We start from the raw sequence: 13,090 nt of genomic DNA on the forward strand, positions 1-13,090 counted from the left end.
ATTCCCAACTTGCAAACACGCACACACTCCCTAATGCTGGAAGGAAAAATACTGACATTCTCCAGTTCCTAGCAATGACTTGGCCATTTAGTTTATTTCTCATCCAAAAGTGAGTCTCACCAAAAGAACAGCATCCTCTAAAACCACATGACCTTCCTAAGTAACTGGCTCAGACAGGGGAAATGCCACCAAAACCTGGATTATTTTCCTTGACAATATTCCATTCAACTTCAAACATTCCCAACTTGCAAACACGCACACACTCCCTAATGCTGGAAGGAAAAATACTGACATTCTCCAGTTCCTAGCAATGACTTGGCCATTTAGTTTATTTCTCATCCAAAAGTGAGTCTCACCAAAAGAACAGCATCCTCTAAAACCACATGACCTTCCTAAGTAACTGGCTCAGACAGGGGAAATGCCACCAAAACCTGGATTATTTTCCTTGACAATATTCCATTCAACTTCAAACTTAACTTAATGTTATGATGCATAGAAAATCTAAGACAATTACTGCTCCAAGTACTAGGGCTTCAGGCTTTAACTAAGGCTGGAAACAGACAATTGGTTTTTCAGAATGCTGAAGGTCATATAATGGAGCCAAGATTTCATGTGGTGTATACTGCAAAAAACATGGTTGAGAAGAAACATTAGTAGAACAAAAAAAGATAGGGAGTTATGCATTTGTGTTTATGGGTACTACTTCATCTGGATACCAAATGCATCTGAGGAAGTAGGCTCAAGTCTATGAAAGGCCATTGCATATGAATACTACTGGTTCCATCATGCCACATATAACTGACTGAAAAGCTATTGTCTGTCTCTTGCCTTATGTATTTTCCCAAAGAAAGGGTCTCATTTGGTATAACAAAACATTCTGCTGTATTGCTACTAGAAACAGCCTATACTTTTAAGATCTTTCTCAAAGGCTATCCTCACAGTGCCCACATCTTTGTCCTTTCTGACAAAGTGACTAAGCTGATACACTCAGCTCTGTAATGTTGACACAAATGTTGACAGTTCTCTTATGTTTCAGACTAGAACAGAGGTGTGGAAAAAAACTTACTGCTACCAACATTCTAGTCAGTATTGGGCATTTTATTCCACTGTTTTTGGGAAGAACAAGTTTTTTTAAAAAATAATTGAAGATTTTTCAAATCACCTTAAATCCCTCAGGCATGCAAAATATGTGTTTTCACATTGGAACAAGAGGAACTTCATGTGTTCCAACAGGACAGGGATCAAGGTAAGGATGCATTATTTAGCTTGTTTAGATTCACCCACAGTAGCAGGCATTCAGAAGAAGGAGATGTGTTGCTTCTTTTACATGGAAGGACAGATTTTTGTTGTTTTTCTTAACTGATGGTATTATTTGAATTATTTCCCCATGTATATTCTGAAAGTGAAATTGTAAAAAGTTCAATGTTTGCGACATTTTCTCTTCTTCACTTGTTCCTCACACTTAACAACTTTTCTGCATACTGTTGTCTGCAAACTGTTCTGAATGCTACTGAGTGATATCTATGGGGATAAAAACAGCACCCTCCCATAACTTTCCTTTCTATAAAACTGCCTGTAACAGATGAAAACCACATAAAAGCTTGGAATTTAAGAGAGTTATGTTTTCTTTTCTTCCCTTTATTTCCCCGACATAGTCCTACACATTGTGGAAATATTATTTGGTGGTTTAAATATAGACCCTCATTCTCCTGGATGGCTGAAGAGGCTTACCACAGCTCAAGGAGCACAGTCTAATATTCAAAGCTCCCAGCTCTATTTCCTTGAACACTGGGATAGGAGCCAACCAGCTTCACTTATCTGCCACATTTATAGACTGCCTTGCCTCCAAGAAACTCTTGAGTGTGATACACATGATTATCTCCTGTTATCTCCACTTATAACCGGAGCTTTGGAAAGTTAACATTTTGGACTACTACTCTCCAAAAGTACCATTTCCAAACTCTTGGTATAAATTTAGCTAAGAGAGGAAGACTTGTCCAAGCACTACCTTCTATGAACTCCCAGCCAAGTCTCAGCAATGAAGAGAAGGTGATGCAGCTTTGTGCACTCTGCATTCAAAAGGACACAAAATGACTTGGAAGGACACGATCAAACTGAACCTGACCTATTCAATTGCCTGTCCACCTGCATAAAGCAGGCAGCTTTTCTCTAGGACTGTGGTAGGAACTATGTGGCCCTTCATGATTATACTGCAATTCCCAGCACTCCTCATATCTGGCTCTGTAGGCTAGGATTTCTGAGAGCTGTGTCTGGAGTTGTGTACCATTCCCACCCTGCTATCAGAGAGGCAACCTAGCTCCGGGCCTGACTACCAGCCTGAAGAGCTGCTATTGGTTGGGGTAGTGGTGGGGATAGTGTGCTGGTTTTTTACCCCTTACTTCTTACATCTTAGGAGTTAGATCTCCCTATAGGAGAATCATCCTCAGGAGTGGCTGCAGGAGGAAAAATGATCTAGCCAATGTGGCACAATTATGGTGAATTCTAATCTCTATCACAATGATTTCAGACTCTAGTAGAAGAGAGAGCAGAGATCTTGGGCTTGGATGTGAAGAACAGGCACATGTTCAGAGACAAAAAGATATCCATTGAATTTATCTTTTAACAGAAATAAATGTTAATCAGGCCAAGTAGCTTGGCTGTGAGTGGTATAAGACACAATGGGTCACAAATGTTTCCTCAGAACGTTTTAAATGGATTTGAAGATGGGTACAGAGCTTGGAGGATCAAATGGTGAAGCTTATAAGAAAGCTGTTTGACAGCCTTGCCAGTTGCCTGATTTTTATGCATGAAAACACACAATTAAGTGGTACAATTATACAAACACTTGGATTTGCTTACTATTCCTTCTAAGGAAGTGTTCCAAGTGACTTGCACACTAGAAGTCTTCAGGAATGCCAAGACTGCAACTCAGAGCTCTTAATTTCCAAATCCCATGAGTTGCCTGAAAGCCAACATTTCAAGAGTCTGAACTGTCAACAAATCTTCTTCAGAAATGGCAAAAAATAGCAATAACAAGCTGCTTTCTAGGCAACCATCCAAACATTTGGTTATATTACTGCTCTTAACTGACTGCTTGAGGTAAGTACTAGATGTTGCAAGAGACATGAAACTGCCTGTCACTGTCTCTTCTTCCTTTTCTTTCTCATAGCATCTAGCATTGCATCATATATGACATGACATCATTCCATAGTATGCTGACCTACTCTGTCTCATGCCACTCCTGGCCAATGGGAGAAAAAAATCAAAGCTTGGCCACACTAGCTGAAAAATGCTGATAGTCTATAAAGCTCAAGGACAAGGAATGAACAACTCATCAGTCATTATGTTTACACTCAATTATGTAAACATTATGTTTACATTGTCACTTGACAGCAGAGCATGGTTCCCACTACATTTGCTCTGATCACATTTTCCCCTGTAAAATAACCCACTTGTGGTTTACATTGACAAATGAATCGGTTCAAAATGGTCCCGCTCCAGCCGGCCGAAGGACAAATTTAAATTGATTCCAATCTGCATCTGGTTCACACTTGCACAGAATCCATTTATCCAAAAAGATACAGAAAACATCAGCATCAAAAACATGTGGGCTAAATGAGTCTAGCGTGTGGCCCCCCTCTATGAATCACTTCCACAAATCGATTAAAGTGGGAAACAGACTCATTTGATTTGCGATCTGGTTTAAAAGGTAGTGGGAATCAGGCCTAGGAGGAACTTCCTGACAGTGAGAGCTGTTCAACAGTAGAACACACTTCTTCAGATAGTGGTGGAGTCTACTTCTTTGGAGGTCTTCAAACAAAGGCTGGATGGCCATCTCTTTGGTGGTGCTCTGATTGTGTATTCCTGCATGGAGGAGGTTGGACTGGATGGCCTTTGTGGTCTCTTCCAAATCTATGATTCTATGCTTCTATGAAATGTGGTTATAGAGCTTCTATGTCTGAGAACCCAAGCCAATCAGTGTTTCCAATCATACATAGTTCTGTAACTGCATCCAGACATGTGTACTAAATGTGCAACTGTCTTGAAGGCCGCCAAGCATGCAACTGATTAGAATTTACTGCTATGCTACATCCCCAGTTTTGTCCTATAGGGCTGAAGTACTCCAAAAAATGATGATGGAATACGCACTAGTGTTGCATAGGAGCACATACAATAAAAGGAACACATGTAATAATTACACATATATAATATACATGCACAGTTTCCCTCTCGTCAAGTATGAAAGTGGGCTGTGGCATGGCAGGCAGAGGAGGATTGTGTAGCTCCTCAAAACTCAGGCAGTGGTACCTTCTGTGAGTGAAAGCTCTGCCCATGGAAAATACTATGGCTTCTAAGAGTTGGTTTCTAATTATATGAAGCTGTGTGAGACTTTATAATTCTAGCAACTATTAACAGGTTATTTTCTGGGACAGTAAAAGAAAACAACATCTTAAATTTATGCTCCCGTCTAGGCTTTCTGCCTTAGACCAGAAAGTTGGAGAGGAAAAGCAATGATGTGTTTCAATGAGAATGTATAAGTGGTATAATAATTAATTTCCTTATGAAAATACATCACCCCACAACCATGTTAAACAAGCCCTGGATTTAAGTGCAACAGCTTGATGTTGTTCCAAAATCATGTCTCCCTTCGGAATCAAGATGTTAAAAACTATACTTCTGAATTAGTTTTGAATTTAATTACCATTTCTGAAGAAGGAGGAAAGAGTGATTTCACAGTAGTAGGGAGAATCTTTGGGTTGAAAACCTTGAAATTTGGTGGGATTTTGTTGGGATTTGTTTTTTAAAATATCCATTAGACACAATGCCTATATCTTATGATTTTTGGGACCAGCTATGACTTTTTAAACGTAGGGCAGGGAGTGCATTTTTTTTACAAAAATTCTGTCCCAGGAGTTTCTAATACTATGATAAATTCCATGGTCTTAATTTCTAGTGTACTTCTGGGCAGCCCCGCTGATAATGTTTGGAATAGGGATGTGACCTTTACTACAAGAGCTTTCCCCTGACTTTCCTTCCCTCATGATGTTTCCAGTCACTAGGTTAAACAATTTCTCTGCATTGCGCTGCATTTACAATATTATTTTTTCCTTTATTTTCTTTGAACTTTCTACAGATACAGTGTTAAAATGTACAGTATAGTTTTGCACTATAACTATAAAAGTATTTCCAAAAAGAAACAAACGGAGAGTGGGATACTCTATGTGAAGGGTCAATTCTGACTTTACATTTATAATACTCCAAAATGAATACAAAGATTAAATAAAAAACAATTTTGAACTACTTCAAACAGAAGCCAGCAGAATAAGAAACAATACTCCAATCCAAGGGTAAATCCCACAAAAAACATAAATAAACAGAACAGCGTTCAGTTGGTCCCTAGAAACTGGCTGGTGCCAGAATAATATTTAGAAAGGAGTTTTATTAATCTGCACACTACAACAGAAATGGCTGTGTCTCAAACAGCCACAGTGGCAATTTCAAATAATGGTTTATACAAGCAAAATAGTCACATGAATGATGCTACTTTGCAATAAACTCTTGTGATCCCTTGCTATAAAAAAGAAAATTCAGCACGTTGTGTTTGTCCTGTTCTTATGAGGTTCCCACTTTTGTTTTAGAAGTTAAATTTGCTTTATATAAATAAAATTTCTAATTTAAGTTTGCCAAGAAGATAAACATGCTCGATTAAGCCTGTGCAACATAGTTCATCTATCAGTCCAGATTCATAATCCATTTTATGATCCATATTTCATAATCTGTCACCAAGTTTATGACTGATCATCATAATATTACTGCATACAAGTACATGTTGCTAAATAGGAATTGCTGAGTAGCTCAGACCTCTGGTCTTTCAAAAACACCAGAGAGTAGATTTATAGCTTAAAATGTGTTCAAATTGGAGAGGATAATAAAATTTCCGCTCTCATGCTAAATTAGTTGAGAATAAGGCTTCTTTATGTTTTCCTATTTAGGACACATTTCACTATTCCATCAAGACCTGAATTAATTCCTTTAGTAAAATAATTCAGTGTTATTCATTGTACATTAACTCAAAGAAGAGCTTAAAAACCCACATTGAATGTTTATGATAGTTCAGAATGCTTATGATCATTCAGCTAGCCCTAGGACAAAGGTGAACCCAGGGCTAAACTTAGTTCTACAATATATATACACAGTGTGCTGTTTAAGATCTATTTCTTTACTTGTAAGTAAGGAAATATGGTCATCATCTGAAATGGGACTAGACAGACAAGAGAGGGACATTTAAACCTCTATTCCTGCCTTTGAGTATATAAAATGTACACCCACATGGAGGAGAAGGGAAAGAACTCAATTGGCATCAAATTTCCCCCCCACCTTCCTTTAGCCTTTGCTTGCTGCCCCACTCATGTAAAGTGGTCATGATCCAGATTGGGATCGCATGTACTTACGGTACCTAAAAATAAGAAAAAAACTGATCTGAATTCTGTACAGTATGTATTTACTGTAAGATTGCAGTTTAGCCTGTCAGAGTTTCCCCAAAATCTACACATAATCGTGAACACATGGTTTTAGTCCAGCTTTAATCTTCCAGTTCATGTTTGCCCAATTACAGAAATGTTGCCAGTGGTTGAAGAGCTATTTATAAGTCACAAGATCTGTGGTTGTTTCAGCCCATGAGTTCAGAGAGAACACAAATTATAATAGCTGACAATGCAAATGATATTTTGATGCCAGAGAAAAAGAACAATCCCAAGCCTCTTCCCATGCATCCTACATCCTTGATTCTCTCTTTTTTTAAAGAGCATAATTGAAGCCAGTTCGTTTTTAAGAAACAGCCAGACAAAAATGATTTCTGGCAGAACTGGACTATGGCTACAGAATCATGCTGAAGTCCAGTAAGCCCAACAGAAATGAACATAAGGTACCATCTCACAAATTTATGTGTTGCAATTTCATGACACACATTTCTGAGGAGTTGAATTGATGGTGAGTTGCTTTGGCAAGGTTTGACTCTCTATGCATGTCTATGTTTGCCTATAAAAATATGGGTTGGGTAAAATATATTTGTAGGGAAAGTAACGCCAAACTCCACCTACTCTCACTCCCCTCCTCCACAATCCTCTTTGCCTCACTGCATTGGAATGAGCTTGGAAACATTACTTTTTGGACCACAATTCCCAGTTTTGCAGAATTCTAATCTCCCCAAGGTATTTTTTTTTCAAGCTTGGGTTTTTGATCACAAGAGCTCTGTAGGCATGGCTGAACATGATTTACAAAGCTTTTTGCACTGACTACATGCACAAATCAAAAAATGCAGCTAGGCACACAGGGTGGGGATGGCGTTTATATCTGCACTGCCATCTTCTGCACAGTTTAGCTTTAGCTGGGTGCAGGCAAATGCCTGTAATAGGACTTTGATACCTAAGCACATATATTCCTCTGTAGGGCTTTTTTCTGTACTAAAGCAAATGTGGGTAAAACTGGAGCCATTCCATCATGCCATGTTTTTCCACAGGATGCCCTTGGGGTTCATGAACTGTATACCTAAGAACCCAGCCCCAACAGAATCCAGAGTTTTGTAGCTGCTGAAATAATCCTACTGCCAGTGCTGAGGAAGCTATTCCATTCACTGCTACAGTGAACCAAGTACAGGTAGTAGCAAAGCTGCAACAGAAGACCTGCCCTCAGTTGATGCAATTCATTTTATTTGTTTTATAACATACTCTGAGTCTAATATGTAGGCTCTCTTCACTGCAAACAATAAAGGACACATTCAACAGGGAAGGAAGGAATATTAAAACATATAAAAAAGTTGGGAAACTGTGATGAGAAGAATCCTGGACTGATGCTAATTTTTGCAGTTCAGAACTTATTTTGAAAAATTTGCACATAATGAGGTTGTACATAAAACATCATTTTCTGTTTGGAAACAGTATTTTCTGCATGGAAAATAATATTTTCATGCAGAAATATTATTTCTGTACAGAAAAAGCTGCTTCCCATGCAGAAAATTCCATTTTCAGTACAAAACACCACATGCAATTGAACTACAATATTAAGTCTTGAACTACAATATTAAGCTGACACAGAAATATTATTTTCCATGCAGAAAAAGCTGTTTCTTGTACAAAAAAAATCTATTTTATCTGCAAAACAACCACATGCACATTTTGCTCAGAATAAGTTCTGAACAATGAATAATCTTCAGAAAGGACGTGGTTTTCAAAGACTTTATCACAGAGAGAAGAAAATTGCTAAAATTAATTGTTGCTATAGGCATGGCTGTACAAGCCAAAATTGGACAGCTAAAAGAAGAAGAATAGAACAGAATAGAATGAGGTCTCTGTTAGGTTTTGGAACTCAGCCATTAAGGTTTCTAAACACGCTTGAACTCTCCATTATTAATAGGAACTCTGGTAGTGTTTGGCTTTTTATTCCTTTTGCTAAATGGGTTAGGAGGATTAAAAATATCCTTCTGGAGTTTTCAATGGAGGAAAGAACTATTTAAAGTTCTGGGCCAAAACAGAAGCTGCCTTTTAGTTTGGTGTCAGCAGTTATTTCTTTCCATCCATAGCTTGCTATGGTAGAAAAGGCAGGACAAAGAGAATGAGCAAAATGAGATTGAAATTGGCAAGGCAAGCCTAGGTACAATTTGGAAGGTGCTCTCATAATAGCTAAAACATTTCTGCAATGTGATTTTTTAAAAAAATAACTGTATAACCCAAACAGAACAGACTGGTACCTTGTATTTGGCTTCAGATTTTCAATGGGTAGATTTGTGTTTCCTGAAGTCTTGGTTGACCATTTGTTTCTGATGAAGTCATCATATGATGCACTGTAAACTAAATATCCTGTCAAGAAAAGGATATGTTATATATGTGTAGACTTATAGTCCAATACACCAGCAGACCCATCATCAGGACAAAATTAAATAGCAACTGATCCCATTCCTTTGGAGACACTGAAAGGACAGGGCCTGAGAGATGATCTTTTGGGAGGCTACCCTCTGCTTCTTCAATTCCCTGCCAAGAGAAGTTAGAATGATTCCCTGTCTGTTGTCCTTCCACTGGCAGGCAACAAAGATTTTACTCAAAGAGGCTTTTGGCATGTAAGCTGCTCAATTGCTATAGGGAGTTTTAATTGGTTGGGCAGTGTTTCTTCATTATTTTGTTTCTAATTGTGCTTTGTTTGGTTCATTTTTGAGGTAATTAAATTTTAACAAATGTTTTGTTTTCAAAATGTATTTTACTACATTTCTTGGAAGAAAAGCCAGCTCCTACCCTCCTGAGAAACTGGGATCAGTTGGCAAAAGGAACTCTAAAAGGAGTGGGTTGAAGAAAGCTGCTATACATCACAGAACAAGTCATGGTTTCAACAAAATGCCATCAGAGATTTCCATACATTACTAGTCACAAGGCCTCTACCACCAAATACCAGAGCCCTCTTCATAACCGCCCTAAATGGAAAGGAGTTCCACATGTAGAAAGGATGCACACCAGTTCCACTGCTCCTACTCCTTAAAATGGAATCTCATATTGGCCTCATATTGTTTCTCTTTCTTATGCTAGAAAAGGCCCTAACATGACTATCATGATGATCATGATTAAGATGACATTGATGGTAATGATGACGATGACAACAATGATGATATTGACCACAAAGGACATCTTAGGGACAAAGGTTGCATCTGCACTGGAGAAATAATCCAGTATGACATCACTTTAACTGCCATTGCTAAATGCTATGGAATTCTGGGAATTATAGTTTTATCCTTCTCTGTCAGAGAGTTCTGGTTACACAACAAATTACAAGTCCCAGAATTGCACAGCACTGAGCCATGGCAGTTAAAGTGGTGTCAAACTGGATTATTTCTGCAGTGCGGATGCAGCCTAAGAAACTTGCATCTATGCTTTTCTTTCCCCACATTCACCATCTACCAGTGGAGTGGGCACCTGGGTTTGTGGTGAGGTTGCTCAGTAGCTTTCTTGTGTACTTCAGGCCATAGGCCTGTCAATACTGCTTATATGGAGAATTTCTGAGTGTATTCAGATGGTTGAGCTTTGGAGAGACAACTAATGTCAGCACAGAAAAAATGCAAGCCCATTCTATCTCTTCTCATAACAACTGTTCTCATTTCAGGTTCTGCAGTAAAGCACAGAAATAGTCTCAATGAAATCTCCCAAGTAAACACACCTAACTCAAGTTATCAACACCTGTAAGAAATAACTGATATGTCTATGCTCCACCTGTTTGTGTCTAGCATTCACAGTTTACAATAGACTCTTCATTCAATAAATCTAGACTACTCTATTTTTAATGCTATTTACATTCAGAACTGCATCTGTGTTGTATTATTTGCTTCTTGTCTGGCACTGAGCCAATGCACCTGGTGAGTTTCCTTGAGATTCTGAAGAAGATGGAAATTATCAACCATGTAATCCAATTTTAAATTTGCTGCTGTCATTGTTATGTGCCTTCAAGTCAACTCCAACATAAAGTAAGTCTATCATAGGATTTTCTTGGCAGGATTTATTTAGAGGAGGTCTGTCATTGCCTCTCTTTAAGCTGTGACTTGCCCAGGGCCACCCAGTAGGTTTCCAGGTCGAAATTCTCAAGCCACTAACTTTAGAGAATCCTGGGATACAGTACACACCAAAAGATTGTCACAATGAGTTAGCCATCTTCAGGCTGTCCCCTTACAGGGTTTTTTTTTTGGGGGGGGGGAGTTTAGAAGAGTTACATTTTTGGACTTCAACTCTCAGAATTATCAACTAACTGCAATCTAAAAAAATAAAGTAACATTTTCAAGGTCTGATTGGTCATACTACAACTCTATTATATTATATGAATATATTTAAATACTTTTAAAAATATGTATATATGTTGTGTGTATGCAATATATTTTATATATTTATGTAAAATATTCTATATTTTATATAAATCCTTTAAATCTGAATAGGTGAATATGTGAAGATTATCAACTTAAAATAAATAAATCCATTCATATCTTACCTTTCTCTCAAGGTTGGGACATAGTGTTTATTTATAACATATTAAAATGTGCAATAAAACACAATAACATATAAATATAAAATTATGTATTAATTTAAAGAAGTCATGAAAGCATTTTAAAACACCACCTTAATAATACATTAAATGTTCATTTAAACCCAGTTAGTTAATAAAACCCTGCCTGAATAAAAATGTATTTGCTCAAGAGCAGAATGATAAATAAAATGATTTTGCTCTATGCAGATGTCATTAGTAATGAGAAACAACCAATTACCAAACCCAACATTCATCACAACTAGCCAGTATTACTGTACCTGTGACCAGATCTCCATGCATAGGTTTTGCCCAGTCAAGAATCACAAAGGAATGGCAGCCTTCCACAGCTACTATGGTAATATTGTGAGGAACCTTCTGAGGACGCGTCTCTGGGTTTTTTAGGTCGTTGGGTATGATTTCATCCAGGCTGTCTACTTGGAAGTGATCTAGTGCCTCTGTCAATGAACAAGGAGCTCCCGGGTCTTTGTTCAGGTAAGTCACATAAGGAGCTGGAAGAAAATACAGAAAGGAACTGTTATTACAAACATTTCTCAAGACGGATGGATTAGTTCAAAAACAAAATCCTGACAATAAAAAAACACCAACAGTGAGTTGAAATTACAAACCAGATAAAGTATGCACTTACTTTGTTGTTGTTTTTTAAAACACAGTAAATTAGACATTCATTTCCTGCACTAGGAATGCGTCTATTTTCCTGCCATTTGCTAAAATTTTCACGTCTGTAAACTGATGCCATCTGGAAACCTCCAAGAACAGTATGAGAATTCACATAAATCTAGTGCTGTGGAAACTACCAGCATGACAAACATTCCTTATGATTTAGCCATAGTCTGAGGAAAGGAATCAATCAGAGATCAGAAAGTTGCATTTATATTCTTGAATATTCATGGTACATACCCATGTTTGTTTATAAGTTTTAGAAGCAATGTTTGATACAGTGGGGAAATATATCAGGGATGAGCAACTGGCAGCCCTTGAGCTAAATCTGACCCATTCAGCAAGGGACACCATGAAAATGACTGCTAAAAGAGATATATAAATAGGTCCTAATGAATCTGAACTCTCCATAGTAGCCAATATAACTAATCTGAAGCTGTTGTACTTTGGCCATATCATGAGAAGACATGGCTTACTAGAAAAGACAAAAATGCTTAGTAAAGTAGAAGGCAGCAGGAAAAGAGGAATACCCCATTCCAGATGGATAGATTCCAAGAAGTCACGGGCTTGAGTCTGCAAAACCTGAACAGGACTGACGATAACATGGTGACTTGGAGGTCCCTCATTCATAAGGTTGCCATAAGTCGAAGTCGACTTGATGGCAGTTAACCATATAAAAATAATTTCTGCCCCGCCCCATGCCATCCTAGAAGCTAAATGCAAGTCTTTGATGAATGTGTTCATTCCAACTGGCCCCTTTGCTGAATAGTAGTGGGGGCAAGGAGGGTGGTCTACGATTTTTGTTGCCAGAGACAGAAGAAAGGACGGTGCCCCACTCCATTACCAGTCAAGGTGCATAGTATCCAAAGCCAGCCAAGTTATTTTGTCACATAAGAAAAGAAAATTGTGTAAGCACCTCTCCTCATTCCTGACAGTGCAAACCAAATCACAAAAATTAAAGAGCTAAAAATCTGACATCCTTTCATGATGTCACAAATCTGCCTACTGGTAGGGTCAGTTCTGTCAAGCACTCTGCTTCCTCAGGGGAACAACTCAGCCAGCCCCTGGAGGTCCCAATTAAGACCAGGAGACTGCATGTGCATTATCTCCATCCTGCTCTCTGCAGGAGTTGGGACTTTGGAAAGGGGTGTGATGGGGTCAACAGTGAGCATCTTGTAAGCCACATTCTGGCCCTTCTTGGGATGCAGGTTGCTATTCTCTGTTCCTCATTACACTAGGAGACAGAGGTAGCCGTAAAGTGGCATGGTTGATGTTTCTTCACCATAATCTCCTATATGAACCATACACCATTCTACCAAATTATGGAGACATAACATACTCCTGCAGTTAGAATCACTGA

The 13,090-nt window shown here is 38.3% G+C and overlaps 1 protein-coding gene across 1 annotated transcript in view; it reads right to left on the reverse strand.

Annotated features, from left to right (window-relative positions):
* FNDC1 (fibronectin type III domain containing 1) overlaps positions 1–13,090 on the reverse strand; it is a 63,910-nt gene that overhangs the window by 17,419 nt on the left and 33,401 nt on the right. The window contains exons 9-10 of the mRNA XM_042446485.1: positions 11,331–11,561; positions 8,747–8,855 (exon numbers count right to left, since the gene is read on the reverse strand). Of these exons, the coding sequence (XP_042302419.1) occupies positions 8,747–8,855; positions 11,331–11,561 (340 nt within the window). The remainder of the gene's footprint in view (positions 1–8,746; positions 8,856–11,330; positions 11,562–13,090) is intronic.

Source organism: Sceloporus undulatus, chromosome 1 (assembly GCF_019175285.1).
Source record: "Sceloporus undulatus isolate JIND9_A2432 ecotype Alabama chromosome 1, SceUnd_v1.1, whole genome shotgun sequence".
Lineage (NCBI taxonomy): Eukaryota > Metazoa > Chordata > Lepidosauria > Squamata > Phrynosomatidae > Sceloporus > Sceloporus undulatus.